Here is a 19,910-nt window from a genome sequence, read left to right on the forward strand (position 1 = left end):
CTCAATCGCACCAAGCTCATTTCCTCCCTGGGACCCCTACATGAGCTGCTCCCTTTACCTAGAAATCTTTTTCTACAGCCAAAGTTCATACTACAGCCCATGGTTTCTCCAAGATCTGGCCCTTGCATATCTCCCTGGCCTTGTCTTCTGTCATTCTCTCTTGCTCCCACTTCCCTCAGATACTGGCTTTCTTCCAGTTCCTCAATCGCACCAAGCTCATTTCCTCCCTGGGACCCCTACATGAGCTGCTCCCTTTACCTAGAAATCTTTTTCTACAGCCCTTTGCACGAACCACATCATTTAGAACTTAACTCAATAGACCTCTCTATCTCAGTATATTCTTGGCCCGTGGTCATGTCTTATCGCCTTAATTTACTTCCCTTTACTTAAAATTGTATTATTTCTTCGTATACTTATTTATTGCTCTCTCAGCTCTACCATGAGCTCCATAACAGCAAAGACTCTGTTTGCCTCATTCACATTTGCATGTATTCGTTTTATACTAGTGTCTGGTATATAGTGAGTACTCATTACATTTTTGTAGGATGAATGAATAGATGAATGAATGAATATAGGGTAAAGAATTTAGATTGGACCTCCAAATGCCAAGGACTCTTTTTAAATCCTTGACTTCTCTGCACTGGATTTTGCTTTGCTCAATTAGATTTTGCTGTAATCTTAACCTGAGTTTTCACTCTTACCGGCCACTGTTGAGATTGAGGCCTATCCTGGGTGTGTCTGAAAACATAGTGGGGGGTCTGATAGAGTGCTCTGTGTGAGAGGAGTGTATGGGAAAATCCACTTGGGAAAATATTTTAAATGTTTTCATTGCTCATATTTGGAGAGATCTGGTTTTGTTTAAGAAGCTGGTGATGACATCAGAACAAGAGAAGGTATTTAACTCCAAATAAAACAGAGAAAAGGAGATCTTGAATAATAACTATGCCTGCCACGACCAAAGCAGAAGACACACCATCTATTATGCTCAGTGGGAGTGGTTAGCTCCTGAGTACAGGTGATGAGGATACTTAGAAATAGGGGGAAAAGTTTTTTCTGGGTCTGACGAAGCCAAAGACTTGTGTAAATTCAGTTTTAGAGGAGAAATGAAAAATCAATGGTAGTGTTTTCTACCATTAGGAAAAGCTGTTTGAGGACATGATGGAGTTAATGAAGCCACTACTCACATGTTTCTGTTGAGACATCCACTAACTGACTTATCTTATCTTGATTGCAGGAGCCAACCCCTGGATGCATTCTCAGAGACACTTGATCCATTGACCTGCCTGGGACTTTCTAGCTCTGTCTGCAGAAGAATGAAGCCTCTGCTTGGGACCCTTTACCTCTTGGGGATGCTGGTCCATGGCGGGGTGGTGGGATGTGATAGGTGAGTGGGAAGTGGGAAAAGGAGCTGACTATTATGATTTAGATTGTCTAAATGGAAAGCTTTTTCCAATATCAATGCAACTGGATTCTCCTCTCTTCCTAACTCATCCATACCACCATAAATGAGAAAGATAAAGATCCCTAAACTGTTATCATTAAACATTATTCTAATAATTTTTGAATAAATGAGTAAATATCTAATAAACACTTCCTCACACAACGTATAACAAGTTCAAATAGATATGTTTTTTGATTGAAAGAAGGAAATTATAATGAAAATTCTGTCTCTCGCTCACATAATTTCTCATTAGTAAATCACATTATTCTAATTATCAAGAAAATATGTTTATAACTACCAAATAGTTTCACCAAGAGATAATCACTGTTAATATTTCTTAATAGGTAGCTAGCTAACTAATTATGTATATAGTACTATTGCCAAATTTTTTCATTTAAATCAAATGATGAAAAATTTTCTTATGACATTTATTTAAAACATTTAAAACACTTGCAATTGTTAATAACATTCCATCATTCTTACCCTATTGGGCATTTATGTGATTTCTACTTTATTTTTACCAATAATGCCATGATGAGCATCTAACTACGTCAATATTTTTCTTTAAATCTTTGATTATTTTCTTTAAAAAAGTGACAAAAAGTGTAATTATTGGGCCAGGAGCTGAGAAAAATTTAATAATCTTGTTATACATTGCCAAATTACCCTATAGAAAAGTTGCGTCAGTCAACAATTTCAACAAAAGCATTTTTTAAGTGTTTGCCAATTTGATAAGTGAATACCCACAGCTGACTCATTTTGCCTTTTGATTCCCAATAAGATTAAGTATTTTGTCTTGTTTATTATTCATTTTATTAGTTTATAAATTACCCATTCATGTATTTTGCCTACTTTTGCATTCTTTCATAACTTCTGTAAATATATAATATATATTAAAATCTGTGTGTGTAGTGCAGTTTTCATATAAAATACAGATTCCCTTGTTCATACATAACTCAGTATGTTGCTCATTTAATATATCTCATCGAGCCCGTGTAGTTACAAAGTTTTTCTTCTTTTTCTTCATGGTTAAAAGAATCTTGAAACAAACTTGCTCTCACGGAACAGAAAAATATACTCCGATTTTTGCCCCAGACTATCTGTGTGATCTCAACTTGTCCCTTAACTTCATAGAAAGCCTGATTTTAGATCTATAAAGAGAGTCCAGGATCTATGTGATGTCAAAAGCATTTTTGGACATTGTTTTTTCAATTTTTTTTTCCATTAGTATACTTGGTTTCACATAGATACTACATTTATCTTCCCTTCTGAGATTATTCACTTATAAATTAGAGATAAAGACTTATATTTTATACAGAGTTTTAACTGAAAAAAAAAAAAAACAACTTGCTTAAAAATGTCAGCCTCCTTAAAACTTACACATCATTTGACCTAATATCCCTGCTTCTTGAAATCTAGACTAGGAAATAAACTAACGTATGGAAAGAATTTTATGCACTGAGATGCAGCCTTATTTATAATATAAATATTATATTAAATATTATAATATTTGGAAACAACTTAAATGTACCATATTACATTATATAAATACCGATATGACATATAATAATGGAATATTATTCATCCATTAGAATAATGATTATGAAAAATTTTAACTGCGTGTGAAATACATGTTTTATGCTTAAGGAAAGATGCAGAATACAAAATGTAATAAAATACTTTTAAAATATAAGAAAAATATGTATCAAAATGGTAATTGTAATCTTCATTGATTTTTTTCTATCCCTCAACTATTATTCATTTTGCAAACATTCTGCAATGGTAAATGCTTTAAAATTTTTATTTAAAAAAATGATTACCAAGCTCAGGTTAAATTAGGAAGGTGATTCAGCTCAGGCAGTGGGACTCAGATGAGACAGACACTTTCCATTGGACAGCTCCTTATGACTATACTTGGAGAAAACATTTCAAATCTGCTAGACCTAATCCTAATTGACCGTTTTCATTTTCATCGTTATTTACTGATGTAAAATAGTGTCAACTTTTATATGGCTCTTACCAACCCAAAACAGATTAGCTGCCATTTTTGGTACTTTATTCATTACGATTGATGTAATGATAGTCTAGAAAATCTACGATTAATAAAGATTACAATCTTTGTAATGTTTCTCTTGAGGTAATTTCTCATATACATTGCATACTCCCAATAAAAATATACGTCTGTAGAATCATTTGGGATTTAGCAATATGAATCAGATGCCTCGAAGATATTCATTCTCTTTGACCTATGAATTCTTCTTCGTGGTATGTAGCTCAAGGAAATAATCAGAAGTAAACACAAAGATTTATGCAAAAAGTCATTAACTCCAGAATTGTTTACAATAGCAAAAAAACAAAAGGGGAAACAGCTTTAATATTCAGTACAGACGAAAGTACTTAAACTACTGATTCTGTGCAATATATATTTACTATCAAACTTTAGTCAATCATTAACTATAATGTTTATGAAGAATTTTTATTGGTTTAAGGAAATGTCTCTGGTAGAATACAAAATACAAAAGAGTAAATGCAAAGTTACATAGAGATATAATCTGTATCGTGTTTAAGAAAAAACTATGCACAGATAAAAGATTGACAGGAAATATATCAAAATATCAACAGTGGTTAATTCAGGGAGGTGGAATTATTGAAGACTTTTTTTTTTTCTCCTCCTTTTTCTCTTCTCTATATTTTCTCAATTTTCCACTATAAGCATATGTTAATTTTATAAGCAGGAAAAGAAGTTTAAAAATACTTTACTGTCATGAAATACTTATGAAACAGTTTCTTCACTAAGTATGTAAAAGACAAAATTTGCCTCAATATTTATTAGTTTTTTTTTTTTATATTGCTTCTTTATACATTCCAGTCAAAACTTCATCAGGCAATCTTTGATCCTCAGTATTTATTAATAATGTACCCCAAAGGATCATTTTCTCTGTCAGACATTTTATGAATTCTTATTAAAAAAAATACACAAAGTCCTGTAATCTTTTTATTTGATTGGTGAGATGAGATTTGTGATAATATGAGGGATTAGCTAGATTTTTCCTCCTACTCTACATGTAATATGCATCACCAGAGAAATTGTCTAGAAACAAGAAACTGCCTTTTCTAAGTATGTGATTTAAACATTGCCTGAACGTTGCCTGAACTAAGAATTTGGGTTTCTGAGGTTTAAGTATTATGTTTAATTTCATGTAAAAATGATAAGCATTTTTAATATCATGGATTTTCATTCAAATCTCAGACAGTTCACTTCTTTTGCATATTACATGGACCCAATGATTCAGTGCTGCCCTTAAGAGGCAACATATATATTTCACAGATGTTAGCTGGGTAGAAGCCAAATGTTGGTGCTTGCGAGTGCCAGTTACCTTTAATTTATCCCCCTTTATATTGTGAAAAATGCCAGGAAATACTAGCCCAACTGAAACAGGAATTCACCAGGTGCCAACACTGCTTTAAGGTGTCCTCGCTTTCCTACCACGAGAGGATAATTGTGATCAAGAAAGACCCAAACATTTGCTGAACTACATGAAGGAAGAAACAAGATTGCTCTGAACAGCTATCATCCCCGGTCCTAACACTGCTGTAAAGGCATCTCCAATGATCTCATTTCCTGGCAGGACATGACAGGGAGGACAACCAGTGCAAGGAATGAGGAAGAAGGGAGGGTTGAAAAGATATGCTTTTCATTTATTTCATTCCCTCTCCCCTTCCCCATTCCAAAAAGCACTGAAATTATTTTCTAGTGACTTTATAATGCAAATACTTATTTTGCTCTCTTGGTAGTCCAGATCAGAGATAATTTTTTAAATGAGCTAATAAATACTTTATGCCTATTTTCTAGGATATAATAAAAGTATAATTTAGCCTATATAACAAAATCTTCAGAAAAATAAATAACCAGGAATAATAGTGTTTACCTTAAGGAGGTAAATGGCTTTTTGTCCTCCAGATGATATGTACATTGCTTTCTACTACCTTTTTCATCAACCTTCCAGCTTTTATGATGTCTCAGTTTCTTCTTTGCTTTTTGTCTGACGTTCTTCCCTTCGCAGATCACTAGCACAAAACAGACAAGAGGTTGTGGGCAAGACAGTGACTTCATGGAGGAACTTGGAGACTTATTCCTATAACAAATACCACCCCATGGGAGAGGTGAGCAAGTATACATGGCAGGGGTGGGCGGTGGTCACAACCAACTTTAGGATGGGCAGAGATGGTTCACTATTAATATCCATGAACTAGAGGGGCTCAAAATGTGGGGCGGAAATTTGCCAGAGCACTGAGGTCAAGGGATTCCCAAACATCATACCCCAGCCACCAACAATAAAGCTACAAACCCTGGTGATATGAGGTAAAAAGACAAATCAACAAAGAAAAGAAAAAAGAGGAAAAGAATACTCCAATCAGTTTTGCTAGTGTGAACATGGACCAGAATTAACCCTTACTCTTGTTCATCAAGCTCTTAGCCAGCTTAAGCAGGGAAAGGCCAATGTTTATGTGTGGGGTGTGGGATGTGGGGTGGAGAAGCCTTCTGACTGAATCATATTTAGCTGTAATTTGTGGTATTTCTTTCAGGATGCAAGAGACACAGTCAGCAGTTCTTAAGAGAAGAAAACTTCTCAAAGAAATATTTGTATTGCTAAGATACTTACTAAGATAAGTTTGGCAATTTCTAAAACCAGTTACAGTAAAAAATAAAATAAAATAAATAAGCTACTATTTATGCAAATGTGTGTGTGGGAATGTATATGTATGACATTATGCAAAACTTTTTTTCAAGTATAAATTTCTAGAAACAGAATTGCTGGGTTAAAGGATATGCACATCTAATTTTTTTATATATAAATGTATAAGTTGCCTTCTAAACAGGTTTTATAATTTATTATCTCAATATTTGGGAATATATTAATATTTTCCAGAATTTTTTTCAAATAACATAAGAAAGAATTTAGAGTATGGGTGGTATCCTATTATACCCTCATAGCTGTCTTCAATGTCTTATGTTTGTGAATTCCTTTATTCCATTCACTCTTATAGAACCCCAAGTTATTGATTTACAGGCAAAGATGTAAGACCCTTCCTCTCTAAGCATGGTGTAAGACTTTTAAATAAATCAATATATATTTGTATCCACCCAGTTTAATCAAAATGATTAACTTGGGCTTGATTTAGAACCTTCTGTTGGCGTATTCTGTGAAGGGCATTTCCTACTCCTCTCTAATCTTGTCGCCATGGACATTAGCAAAAGATATTGTCGAGGTCCATAAAGACTGGAGAAGATCCCACAAAATAAGCCTGGCCTGAACTTTCTGATACGATTGTGTGCCATATGAATTCTAAGTCTGGCGGCCATTTGAAGGATGTATTGTTATTTATTGTTTCTGAAATACTATCAATGAAGTACTATTATTTATTGTTTCTGAAGTACTATTAACAATTATTGAAATTGTTAATTCTCAATAACTTATTTGTAAAGTTCAACAAGGTGTCCTTAAGACTTATGGCAGAGTAGATTTTTAAAGAAAATGGGAGAGGATGGGTAATAATTTGTTGGTCTTCTAGTTTGTTTAGCACACAGCTGTTGCAATGTAAAGCAAAGAGTTCAGAGTTCAGTATCTTAATGGAAGAAGCAGTTATCTTAATTAGAGGCAAGCAGACAATGTTCTTATTGATAGCTACAGTCCTCCTTGGCTTTTTCAGAGCTATCAGTGGATGAGCCAGATAAGTGAGAAGTACCCAGAAGGGGTAACACAGCATTTCCTAGGCATGACCTATGAAACCCAGCCCATGTATTATTTGAAGGTGAGTAAGAAGGCTGAGAATTGTCTTACTGGGGAAAAGGGGTCTCTCCCATCCAACCCAAGGATATTTGTTTACTATCCAGGGGCTCTAGTCAGAAATGTAGACAAGGTTAAAAGAGGCAGTGAAGAAAGACTTTGCCTTTTCCACCCCAAATTGGGCTTTTAAAATTCAAAACTTATAAAGGCTTACACGTCAATCATCTGGATGGAATCAAGGTCTGGAATAAAGAGAATTTGGAGTAGTTGGGTAGGACCATGATGGTAGGCCTTAAAAATATTAAGGTCCAGAAGTAGAAGAGCTTGTTCCTTTGTTTTCTCCATCCTGGGCCTTCCTCGCCCTGGCTAAGACTGAGGAGCTCAGAATTGTGGATAATGGGGCTAAACGGGACCTTAGACATTCTGGTTGAGTGGCTGGCTCTGTGAAGGCCCGTGTGCCTTCATGCTCGCACAGAGGTGGGAGAGTAGGGTCTGCATAAGGAAAAAATCCCTACTCATCCTTCAGTTTGGTTCCTTCATTTTGAGGTTGAGGGAACCAAGACCCAGAGAAGTGAAGTAACTTGTACAAGGCCACACAGCCAGATAATAGCATAGCCATGGGGATAACCAGATCTCCAGTCTTCTTGCCAGGCATCAGGGGAGCATGTGGGGAGTCAGCATGTGGTCCTAAGAACAACAGACAAGATAACTAATGGGAGAGCAAGAATAGCCGAGGAAGGCTCATATGGGGGGGTGTCTTTGCCAGCATCCTTACCTCATGCTTGAAACCACAGAATGAAGTAGGAAAGTGACCTCTAGGGCAATAAAAAAATCTGATAACTTTGTACAGAGGCTGACAATAATAAGTGACTGATAATGAAGCATGGTGTTCTCTTCAGATTAGCCAACCATCCAATAACCCCAAGAAGATCATTTGGATGGACTGTGGAATTCAGGGAATGAATTGCCCCTGCTTTTTGCCAGTGGTTTGTGAAAGAAGTAAGTGTCTTTAGTGTCCTCATAATGGTTAATCGTCCCACAAAATACCTGTCATGCCTCGGCTATTTAGAAAGCATGCTTCATTCACAAGCGGGCAATGCAACTCTACTGAGATACTCTTCCCTGAGGGAGATGGAATTAATAAGTAGCTTCACTTAAAAGTGAGTATTCTGATCTCTTTCTAGTGTACATGAAATCATTTTTATTGGAAGGAAAACATATCTAAATGTAGAAGAAAATATACCTTGGAAGTTAGACATGAGTGAATACTAGTGCTGCCTCTTTCAAATAGTCTTGGGCAAATTTGCTAATACTAAAATCCCTAGTTTTCACTAGCAAAAGGAATATGAAATAACTACTTTAGGAGTTTGTTGTGTGGATTAAGAGATTAACATATTAAAAAATATCTAGCACAGTGAATTTTTACATATTATCCCCTCTGCTGAGGGAATTTAAAAAAATTTTAAAGTAATATTTTTTGTACGTCAGTCTTCTCAGAAACTCAAACATAAAGAATTTAACCCACAAAGAGTAGTTCTCAAGAGGCCCCTAGACCAACAGCATCAACATAACAGGGATCTTATTAGAAATGCCAATTCTTAGGTTCCAACTCACCACCTCAGACCTAGTGAATTAGTGGTGAAGGAGCAGGTAGGGAGCAGGTCGGGGAGAGGAGCCAAGCAATCTGTATTTTAACAAGTCTCCAGGTGATTCTGATGCACACTGACGTTTGAGAACCACCATGACCAGTAGGTAACCGAGGTGGGTGGAAGGTGGAGGGTGGAGGTTGGATATGTGGTCATCTCTTATGAGGAAGTTGAAATCATTTAAAAAATTAAAAGAGAAAAGACCTTTTCTCCACATCATTTCAAATGTTTCTCTCTTAAATTTCTAGATTCTTCAAAACTATACAGATAACTCAAGCATAAGTAGGCTCCTTAAGAACCTGGACTTCTTCGTGCTCCCAGTTCTTAACATAGATGGTTATATCTACACGTGGACAACTGTGAGTACATCCAGTTTGGTCCTGGAATGAGTTCATAAACTAGATCTTGACTTAGGTTCATTTTCCTGACCTTGCTCATTGCAGCTATGAACATGTTTTGTGGCCATGTAAAGAAAGAAACCCTTTTTTGGGATAAAAATCAACCTAATATTTTTAAGCCAATAGTCAAGTTTAGAACTAAAGTGGCCTTTTTTAGAATTGAAGTCCAGCACATTTTTGTTTTGTTTTGTTTTGTTTTGACATATTCCCAGTTTTCCAGCCAGACTTAACTTTTTTTCCAACTCCATCTCTTGAAAGTTTGTGGATTACCTGCCACTTGATTCACTTCAGACCAGTTCTAGAAGCATGAGAGGCACAAATGATGTATAAATACTAACCCAGCCTTCATTTTTCATTATGATCACAGAAGGCAAACATCTCATAAAGCTTTTTATTTAGTAGACAACTTCCTCTTTAAAAAGTTTCCAAAGCATATTACTCCACAGATAAGAGCCTTTGTTTCTAGAGAGTATTCCTTCCTCCTCTTCCTCCTCCTTCCCAAGCACCACCCCCATAGCCCTTCACGGGACCCCTTTCTCTGCAGTCCTTCCCTCTGAGCTCGTCTGGTGAAACTTGTCTTTATTCCCATCTCCACACATCAGTCTTCCGCTTCCAGAGCTGTGTGGAGACTGTCTCTGATACATCTGGAACAGCCTTGTTCCATCTGCCAAGCTATTTCCCTTTCATCCTGTATCACTTGGACTTAAAAAATGACTCTCTGAAGCTTTCCCTGATTAAGCAGATCACGTCCCACAGGCACTGCTAATCTGCTCAGGAGGAAAAGGCCAAACATCCCTCCAATTTGATGGTTTACAATATTCCTGTTTATGGGGGTTGCTAACCTACCTGCATGACTAAAAACTACCTGCATAAGCTTCACCATGTTAAAGGCACATTCTCCCGGACAATCCTAGGAATGATTTTTCAAATTTGAGGACCACCCATGACTACTAACATTGTGATTTATGAATCCTAAAATGGCAACATCCCAGTGTCCCTCTGTTCCAGGATCGGCTTTGGAGGAAATCCCGTTCATCTCATGATAATGGCAAATGTTTTGGGACAGATCTTAATCGAAATTTCAATGCATCCTGGTGTAGTAAGTATATGTTTAGTAGATGAGTTGATAAATAAAAGAAAAAAAGAAGGAATAGGGAAGCCAGGAAAGAGGTGAATTGCTAGAGTTATAACTTTTGAAAATAAACATCTAATTTTGCACAAATTTCTGGGCTTCCTGTCTTGCATATTCCCTCTAAAGGGATGATATTATCCATACAACAAAAAGCAGCAACACTTCAGTGCAGAACTTTTCTGCCAGTGAGGCTGGCGAAACAGGGACAAAGAAGATTTAGACCAGCGTGAATATGTTTGAAATCCATCACTTGGTTTTGAAAATGTGAACTGTCATAAAGAGAGAGAAAAAAAAACGGAGATTTATCTTTGTAGATTACTTTGCAGCAGGAGGGCAGAAGTAAACAAGGAAAACATTTTCTTCTCTTTAAGACATTTTCATGTTTCTGAATCTCAACATATCCAGTGAACTGGAAGTAAATAAAGATGTAAGAATGGTCAAGAGCAGTCTGGTTAAAAACCAGATGGCAAGAGTTAAAATTTAGACTGAGTTGGCTGAGTGATCTTGGAAAAATTGCTTCATCTCCCGATTACAGTTTTCCCTTATTTAAAATGTGGCCCTTAGTAATGCCATCTTATCAGTGGGTTGTGGTGGGGATTAAATGAGGTGCCACGTAGGAGAGGCTGAGCACAGTGCCCAGCATGTAAAAGGGGCTCAATTGTTGGAGCCTTATCAAAACTGGTGAGGAGGACGGATTATTTACATACTTGTTAAACAGCTCTAATGAGACCCAAACTAGTAAGACAGTGTGAGAGACTCTCAGGTCAACAAGACTATGTCAGCGTCTGACCTTGGGAACCTGAGAACTAGTTCCCAGACTTAGGTTTCAGGGCCCACCGCAAGTTTAAGTAAAAGATTACTGAAAATGCCATTTCGTTTTTACATCTTCCTTCCTGGGTCATGTCAGCACATAGTTTGTTTCTAAATCCAAATGTCAACCCTTCTGCCTTTCTGAGTTGCTCCTTGAATGACTATCCGAGTGGACTAACTTAACAAGAACTAACATAGACAAGCAAGGTCAAGCCCCGATTCCAACCACAGATGCCCTGAGTATGGATGACTCCTTGCCGTCCATCAGTTCTAAACTGAGATGGTGCTGCCTTCTTTGTGGTTTCCTGTATATTCCAGGTATTGGAGCATCTAAAAACTGCCAAGAGTTAATATTCTGTGGGACAGGACTAGAGTCTGAACCTGAGACTACAGCAGTTTCCAGCTTTATAGAGAGCAAGAAAGAGGACATTATGTGCTTCCTAACCATGCAGTCTTATGGGCAGCTCATTCTCACACCTTACGGCTATACTGAAAAAAAATCAAGTAACCACGAAGAACTGGTAAGACCAAAGCACCGAAGGCTTTAGAGGCGCTTCTGTAGGACCTCTGCTTTCCTTTCCCTGGTTTCCATTTCCAAGATTTGGGCTCCAGCCCTGCTTTTGTTCTCTCTGCTCTTCTTTATTTTCTTTCTCCTGCTTTTTACACCTTGCCAGACGCCTGCTGGGAAGGTTTCAGGTTAAAAATGCTGCTTTACCTACATTAATTAACTACCTGTTTCATAAAATGTCAAGTTGGGAGACATCTTAGGTATTCGTCTATAATATAAATGAGATGATTATGTTAATAATCTGCAGAAATGTGCTTTCATTTCTGTAAATTCTCTTGAAGCTTCGTTCAGCAATTATAGCTTTTGAACCGTGCTTTAAAGAACTTGCCAGCTGTTAGTGGAATATGGCATATCTAAAATAACACGGCTAAATAATATCTGCTCTCTTCTCTGCTGAACACAATGCTTTGTTTTCTTCTAAACTCTGTCTCTAGTATGTGCTTAGGAGTATTTGTAGGGGAAGTGCCAGTGAAATCCAAACCTCGGCTGGGACCATGAGCTTTGTCTCATCCAGGTTCTTCTAGGAAGCTATGTTTACCTATGCATCAGTGGGCAGATTTCTGAGAAAGACAGGCTTGCCTTTTCGTGAACCTGAGGACAATAGACATAAGTCAAAGGGAGGGTAAATTTGGAATTGTAATTTTTGTATCTTTTTAAAATTATTTTAAAATTTTTTAGTTGTAGTAAAATACATATATTTACCATCTTAATCATTTTGAAGTGCACAGTTCATTAGTGTTAAGTACATTCACATAATTGTGCATCCAAACTCTAAAATTCTTTTTATCTTACATAATTGAAACCCTATACCCATTAAACAACAACTCCTTGTCCCCCTAACCCCTAGAAATCACCATTCTAATTTCTTTTTCTATGGGTTTGACTACTCCAGATACCTCATATAAGTGGAATCATACAGTGTGTCATACAGTATGGCTTATTTCACTAAGCATAACATCCTCAAAGTTCATCCATGTTCTATCGTGTGTCAGAATTTTCCTTCCTTTTTAAGGCTGAATAGTATTACATTGTATGTCTGGACTACATTTTTTAAATCTATTCATCTTTCAGTGGGCATTTGAATTGTTTTCACCTTTTGGCTATTACAAATAATGTTGCTATGAACATAGGTGTACAAATACATCTTGATACCCCACTTTCAATTCTTTGGGGTATATAATCAAGAGTGGTCGCATCATATGGCAATTCTATTTTTAATTTTTTGAGGAACCATTATATCGTTTTCCATAGCAGGCTCACTATTTCCCATTCCCACCAACAACACGCAAGGGTTCTAATTTCTCCACATTTTGACCATTGCTTATTATTTTTTGCTTATCTTTTTTTTTTTTAATCTTTTTAAATAAGCTTTTCATTATCAACAAAGGTTGGGATAGATGGGGCCTAAGCTCACTCTGTTTTTAAAATCACAGAGGCCTGGGGACCCACTAGTTCTCTTACATGTCCTGTCCCTCCTCTACTGGAACATGATCTGTAACACACATACCTAGGCACAAAAATGAAAGCCACTATAGAGCTTTGCTGAAGAGAGCCTTTCCCTAGCAATAAAAAATACCCAGCAGTACCCCAATATCTTTCTTGCAATGTTTTTGCCGTTTGTACTACATGATCATTCTGTAAGACTTGGAAATAACTAACATTTGCCTAGGACTTTACAATTTATGAAAAGATATTACAGCCATTATTTCATGTGACTCTCATAACAATATTATAAGCTCACTTTGGAGATATGGAAATTGAGACCTTGAGTTAACTATATTTCTAGAGCCCCTACAGACGGTGCATGGTGGAGCCCAGGCTGGAACTTGCATCTTTAGACTCCAGAGGTTGCATCCACCTGACCACCTCACACTGTCCCTCTCTGCTCAGGAAGTGCTTACAATTTCTAGGAGCTGTTATCAATTTAGATGTCCAAGCCACTGTGTCCTATTTCCCCCTCATATCTTAGCCCTAGAAGTTCCATTTCTTCTGTTAAAAGTTCCATTTCTCTGCAGAAACAGGGATTTCACTTGAGAAGCTCAGAACTCTATTTTCCAGTGTCTGTGCTATTTGTCACAGATGTCTACTTTCCACTTAAAGGATCTGTGACAAACACAAATGAACCACCAAAGACAAGCCATTATAGATCTTTGATAGGACCCCACCAGGAAGAAACAAAAAACCAAAAGAACACAAAGATTATATACTCCAGTATTTTTCTAGGGAATTTCACTCCTTTTTTGGTTCAGGAAAACAGATGCTATGTGACCATTTTGCAAGGTTTGTGTTCAAAGGTTAGAGAGCCTTGTGTTGCTGATAGGCTGTTGGGTGAGAGCTCTCTGGACATAGAAGGCAAGAAGGCAAGAGGGACCTGGGGCACTGACGTTGCCTCTGCTGGAAGGTAACTAACTCCAAGATGCAAATGAGGGACAGCGCTTTAGTACTATGTGCGGGAACTGGCAAACTGCATTGAGAAAGAGTGCTTCAGCGTTGTTTCTCTTACAGTCTCAGGTGCTAAAGAGTTAGCATAAACATTCACCTCCAAGAATGTTCGATAACAATTTGAAAATTGTGCCACCTTGTCTCGACCTAATCGAAGCTAGCTAACAGTGGTTTTAGGTTCTTAGGGGTAAATTTTGATAGAGTGCACAAAGACACAGAATCAAGACAGCCGTTCAATGAGGTTTCCATTTCTAGTATTATTTAAACCTATCAGAGACGAGTAATCAATCTCTATGTATTTACAAAACCAAAAATGTGTAGAAATCATGATAAATATTATAGTACGTGAAAGACAACTTGGCAATCACTATGTAGGGGAAGCATAACTATATATAGCCCTGTTCTAAGCTGCTCTGGAAGTCAGAATAGCTGTAAGAATTCTAATGTTTTATATGCTGACGTTATTTCCATTTGAACTCTTCTCATACCAACCATATATCCCATCCTAAGCTCCATCCTCCCACATGCATGCCAGGGCCTTAATCAACTTTATCAGAAGATGACAACAGTCCATTTCAGAGGTAATGAGACTGAAATAGGGTGATGGCTCTGGAAATGTAACATGGTAACGTGCATTTGAAAGAAGGAGAGTCAAAGATGCTAGATTTTACATATGTTTGGAGGAACATGATAAGCCAGAAATAAGAAAAAATCCCTGCTGATTAGTGGGGAAGATGATGAAAATGGGTTTCAGCGTTTTGGGTCTGAAGTATCAGCAGGCTACCTAGGTATAGATGTCCAGTGGGACGTGAGAAAGATGGTCTGGAACTCTGGAGATAGATTTGGACAAAATAGCAAACCCTCTGGATTGTTGGTTTTATTTTTACCACCAGATATCTGTCTATTTCCCACCTCCAGATCCAAGCTGGAGAGAAGGCAGCAAATGCACTGAAAGCAAAGCATGGAACCAATTATAGAGTTGGATCGAGTATAGATATTTTATGTAAGTATCTTTCTGTCGCCTCTTGAATAATATCTAAGGCACAAAACAAGTCAGTGGACTTTGGGGATTGGGGTGGGCAGGAGAGGGAGAGAAGAGTTCTTGGGATCAACATGAAATTTTACAAATCATAATGACCAAGGATAAAAAAGAGTGTACAAATTCTGAATTATGCTCTCTAGGGATAAGGTGTGAGCTCAAAGAAAAAGAATTAGTACACTGGCTCAGACCAGAACTCCCTCTGGCTTCAGTTAAAAAGAGCTGGCAGGGAGAAGGCGCAGGAGTTAACAGGAAGGACGTTTTTTAGTGATCCTTGGTCAGTTGATTCAGTTCCCAGAGGACCCGTCAGGCTAAGAAACAGAGCAGGTGGGGCCTGAAGAAAAACTCTTAAAGAACTGAGTTAAAAGGAAAGTGTACTGCCTTTCTCCATCCCCAGCCACCACTTCTCCTACCCACTGGAGGACCACCTAGAGAATATTTGCATAATATTTTTCCTGTTGGTAATTTTGTTTCTTTTCCTTTATATGTCAGTTAATTCTTGCCTTAAAATGTTAGTTTGTGTAGTCTTTGATTCAGCTGAGAAACTTTAACCAAATCTCTGCTATGTGCCAGGCATAATTGTAAGTGCTGTGGTGGGTGGTAGGGGCAGACAGAGAGGCCGAAAAAGATGTAATTTCTGCCTTACAGGTGATTAATATCAAGGAGAGGGAGAAGACAGCTATCCATGAGACCCTAACATGAAAGAGCTTGTTTATTTTGCTGGATTGAACCTTTATTCCCAAAATGGCTTCCAGAACTTTGTGCTTTCACTATACAATTTCTAACTCTGCCTTCATGGTTTCATTTGTAGATGCTTCATCAGGATCTTCGAGAGACTGGGCTCAGGACATTGGGATCCCCTTCTCATACACATTTGAGCTGAGGGACAATGGTACATGTGGATTTGAACTTCCAGAAGCTCAGATTCAGGCCACCAGTGAGGAGACCATGGAGGCTGTGCTCTCAGTCCTGGATGATGTGTATGAGAAATACTGGTATTCAAACAGTGCTGAAAAGGTGACATCTACCACTGTGATGCTGAGCTTGCTCATGTCCTTTATGTCTCTTCTCTAAGTGCATCCTACCCAGGCCTGCTCAGCCCCGATGACGTGGATGTGGTTGCAGGAAAGGTGCTTGTGGTCATAGAGGAACCAAATAATTTAACTAGAAGTGCTTTCTATTTCAATAAAGATAAATCACATTTGTGTTATAATGTTTGTTTTGCTGGTAATTAATTTTTATTACTTTAAAAGAGTATAATATTAGTTATTGCTACAATAATGCTACAAACCAAACCACTCTAAAATTCAATGGCTCATGAATCTATAGGTCAGCTAGGATGCATTTTGCTGATCTTAACTGTGCTCACTTATGTATCTGAGGTCAGTTTTAGGGCAGCTGCCCTGGGGTCATTTTTTTTTCCCCATTTAAATTATTTGAAAATTTTGCTTGTGCTTTTGGACCAGGTTTACACTTAATTTGGTGTCATTGAGTTAATATTAACATTCAGAAGAAATGTTATATAATCTCTCTCTCTCTCTCTCTCTCTCTCTCTATATATATATATATATAGCTATTGCTTTATTCATTTATTTAATTGCTCGATTTTTTTTTGAGAATCTACTAAGTAAATTTTGCTAAGCTTTTGGGTTACAATGGTGAGTAAGATATACACAGTCAACATCCACATGGAATCACTCACTAATTCAGTGGTTGAGATTGGAACGGGTAGCCTTAAATAATTGGAAGGGGGCACTACTGCATACCAGGCAAATCTCAGTTCAGGGAGGTCATGATAATCAAAACACAAATAAATAAGCTAAATATTGCCACTTGTGACAGGCACTATGAGAGAAATAAAGAGTAATTAGAGAGGAAATCAAGAGCCAGATTCTATGTTTGTGGATATATAGGCATTCAATTGTGCTATCTTGTCTATTAAACTTTAAGTGCTCTTAAGGTAGCATCTATGACTGTCATTTCCTCTGTATCTCTATGTGACACCTTTGAAATGGTGCTTGTCAGCCATTGAAAAAATGTTGTAGCTGTGACTGGCTGACAGGGGATCCTTGGGTGTTCAGTCACCCATTTCCAAATTTACTTGTTGGTCACGGGCACAGTACACTTTTTCGTTGTAATCCTTTATTTTGCCTTTTATTTGGTCCTCTTTATTTCTTCAGGTTTTGCCAGTGTGTGGCTGATAAGAGTCAGAAAGGAAAATGTCAGGAACATGGGGTTTAATGAATCAAAGAACAGTTATTTACATAAAAATGCCAAATCTAGGATTGCAGTATTGTCAAGAGAAAATGGTTGGGTTTCATCAATGGTCAGCCTAGGAAGGAAGAAAACTAGTGTGACCACCAATACCATATTCTAGAGGAAAGCAGCAGAGCTGTGCCTTGAGACTCAGGTTATCAGCTCTAATCAAGCCTGTGTTTTAGTGTCTAAGATTGCCTTTAACAATTTGGACTTCTGAGCACTATAAGAGCTCTGATTTATAAAGCTTAATTTATGTCTAAAGATTGAGCCCATGGCCAAATAAAGTTGGAAGAGAACAGATGGAAACACAAGTGATCAACTTGCCTAAAACTTCCCACATGGACTCTTTCCAAGAGTCTAGGACACAATCATAGCCTTCTTGGGGACTTTGCATGTCTCTAAGGGAATTGGCCAATGAGGACATGACACATTTTTTACTTCCTGTGAAAGAATTCTAAGAGCAAAGATAGATAAGTGATGAAAGATCATAATGATCTTTTCTTAATTAAGTTTGTTGGGGTAACAATGGTTAATACAATTATATAATTTTCAGGTGTACATTGTAATTTGACATCTCATAATGATCTTTCTTAAGGATGTTTTCAACTTCCTGGTCTGAAATGGCAATAGCTTGGGAAAACTTCACAACCGATACAACTAATGCAAGCTTGAGAGTATTCTGTTGTGGCATTTTTGTGTCTTGGATTTTATTTTACCCTACTTTAAAGATAAGTTAGCCTGTTGCTGTTTTACGGATGTTAGAAGGCTTAAGACCCCTGAGTCAGAGACAAAAGACATTGTTACTCATAGCCCAGTAAGCTACACATGAGCATCACTATGTTTACATTGGTTCCCTTGCTCCCAACTTCCAGGCAGGTGTTGCAAAGAGTCCAGGTAACATCTGCAAATGTGGTGAGTTGTGTTACAGGAGAGAAACATGAGCTTCAGGACTTCACTGCTTTTAGAGCAAGCAGTAAGCAAGCCTGATCTTTATTCCAGAAGGAGACATTTTCTCATCTCTCACACTTGCTTCCTTGCTGCAAACACAACTCTGAGAAATGAGCTGGGTAAAGAGTGGTCAGGGCCTTGCATTCTTGGCAATGCCAGCAAGATGTGCAGGAGCAAAAGAGGCCCACAGAAGACTCCCAACAGGCTTTATGTATTAGGTCGAATCATATAAAATTGCTGTTTTCATAGATAAAAAATATCCAAGTGTTGGTGATTTTATATGGTTCAAGATAATATTATCTAGTGCTAATAAAAGTGTCTTTGTGATGCCTCTTTTTTTCAGTTTTTTAGGAAGTTTGAATATACTGTATTTTCTGTTACTATTTCTTTCTTTCCACCAAACTCCGTCAGTGTTTTTTTTTTTTTTCATAATTATTCCTATACAAGATCTAGATCTTCTTGACTTATAGGTAAATTTAGAGTTTAAAACAATGCAAAATGATAAATTTAAATGGTATCAAATTCAAAAAAGCTTCTAGCTCTAATTTTTTATACATCCACATCAAAATGAGTTATTTTTTTTATTTCCACTATGTATGACCAAGTTCCTATTTCTCTTCCTTTTTTTTTGCAGTTTAGCAATCTCCTGATATGTTACTGAAAATATATTCTTCATATCATCCCGTAAGATATTAAGATAAGATATTATTCTTATCTTCTGCATATATAATTTGAATCTGGCATGAATTTATTATGGCACAAAGAGAAGCCCACTGCCCAAATATATAAAATTGCGATATTGAATACAAATGAGTTTTTAAAAAACACTAAGATTAATCATTATTAATTTCTATTACCATATACAGTGATAAAAATACTTTATGTGCATTACCTTTATAATACTCCTACGAATCCTGAGTTAGGTGCTTTTATTTATTTGGCGAAGAAGCTGAGATGAAGAGATGAGTAGCATGCCCATGGTCAGTCTGTTTTTAATAATTGTTGACTGGTCAAATAATTTCTTGGAATAGGAACTTTCTGGTTCAAGGATGTCAGAAATACTGTCCAGCAGCCACTGCCAGTGCTTCAGCCAGAGCCCTCCAGGCTCCTTTTCCTGCATCCCTTTCTGTCCTTGATGTGTTCTTAGCCTCCAACAGCTCACACATATGTGACTCTTTTCCCAATGACTGCCCTTGAGCTACTGCACATACTTTGACTGCAGCCACAGAGAGCTAGAAGTGTGGAAGTTACATCCACCACCAGAAACCCGCAGCCCCTGCTCAGATGGTAACTGATGGATCCAGATATATGACAGCCCAGTCCCCTTGCAGTGGGTTGGGGAAAACACCAAAGTGTAACTCATGTTCCAGAGGTACTGTGGGATAAAGCTGAAATTACCTTCCAAAAAATTTTCTCTGAGGTTACCCCAGTGTGTGGC

The 19,910-nt window shown here is 37.4% G+C and overlaps 1 protein-coding gene across 1 annotated transcript; it reads left to right on the forward strand.

Moving 5' to 3' along the window:
• The first annotated feature begins 1,313 nt into the window (after positions 1-1,313).
• Positions 1,314-16,339, forward strand: CPO (carboxypeptidase O). The gene is given in 10 exon segments (XM_006921387.1): positions 1,314-1,384; positions 5,506-5,605; positions 7,154-7,255; positions 8,130-8,182; positions 8,184-8,229; positions 9,125-9,235; positions 10,283-10,373; positions 11,535-11,737; positions 15,145-15,229; positions 16,077-16,339. Coding segments are annotated over 10 exon segments (1,125 nt in total).
• The last annotated feature ends 3,571 nt before the right edge of the window (positions 16,340-19,910 follow it).

This window comes from Pteropus alecto, unplaced genomic scaffold (assembly GCF_000325575.1).
Source record: "Pteropus alecto unplaced genomic scaffold, ASM32557v1 scaffold3, whole genome shotgun sequence".
Lineage (NCBI taxonomy): Eukaryota > Metazoa > Chordata > Mammalia > Chiroptera > Pteropodidae > Pteropus > Pteropus alecto.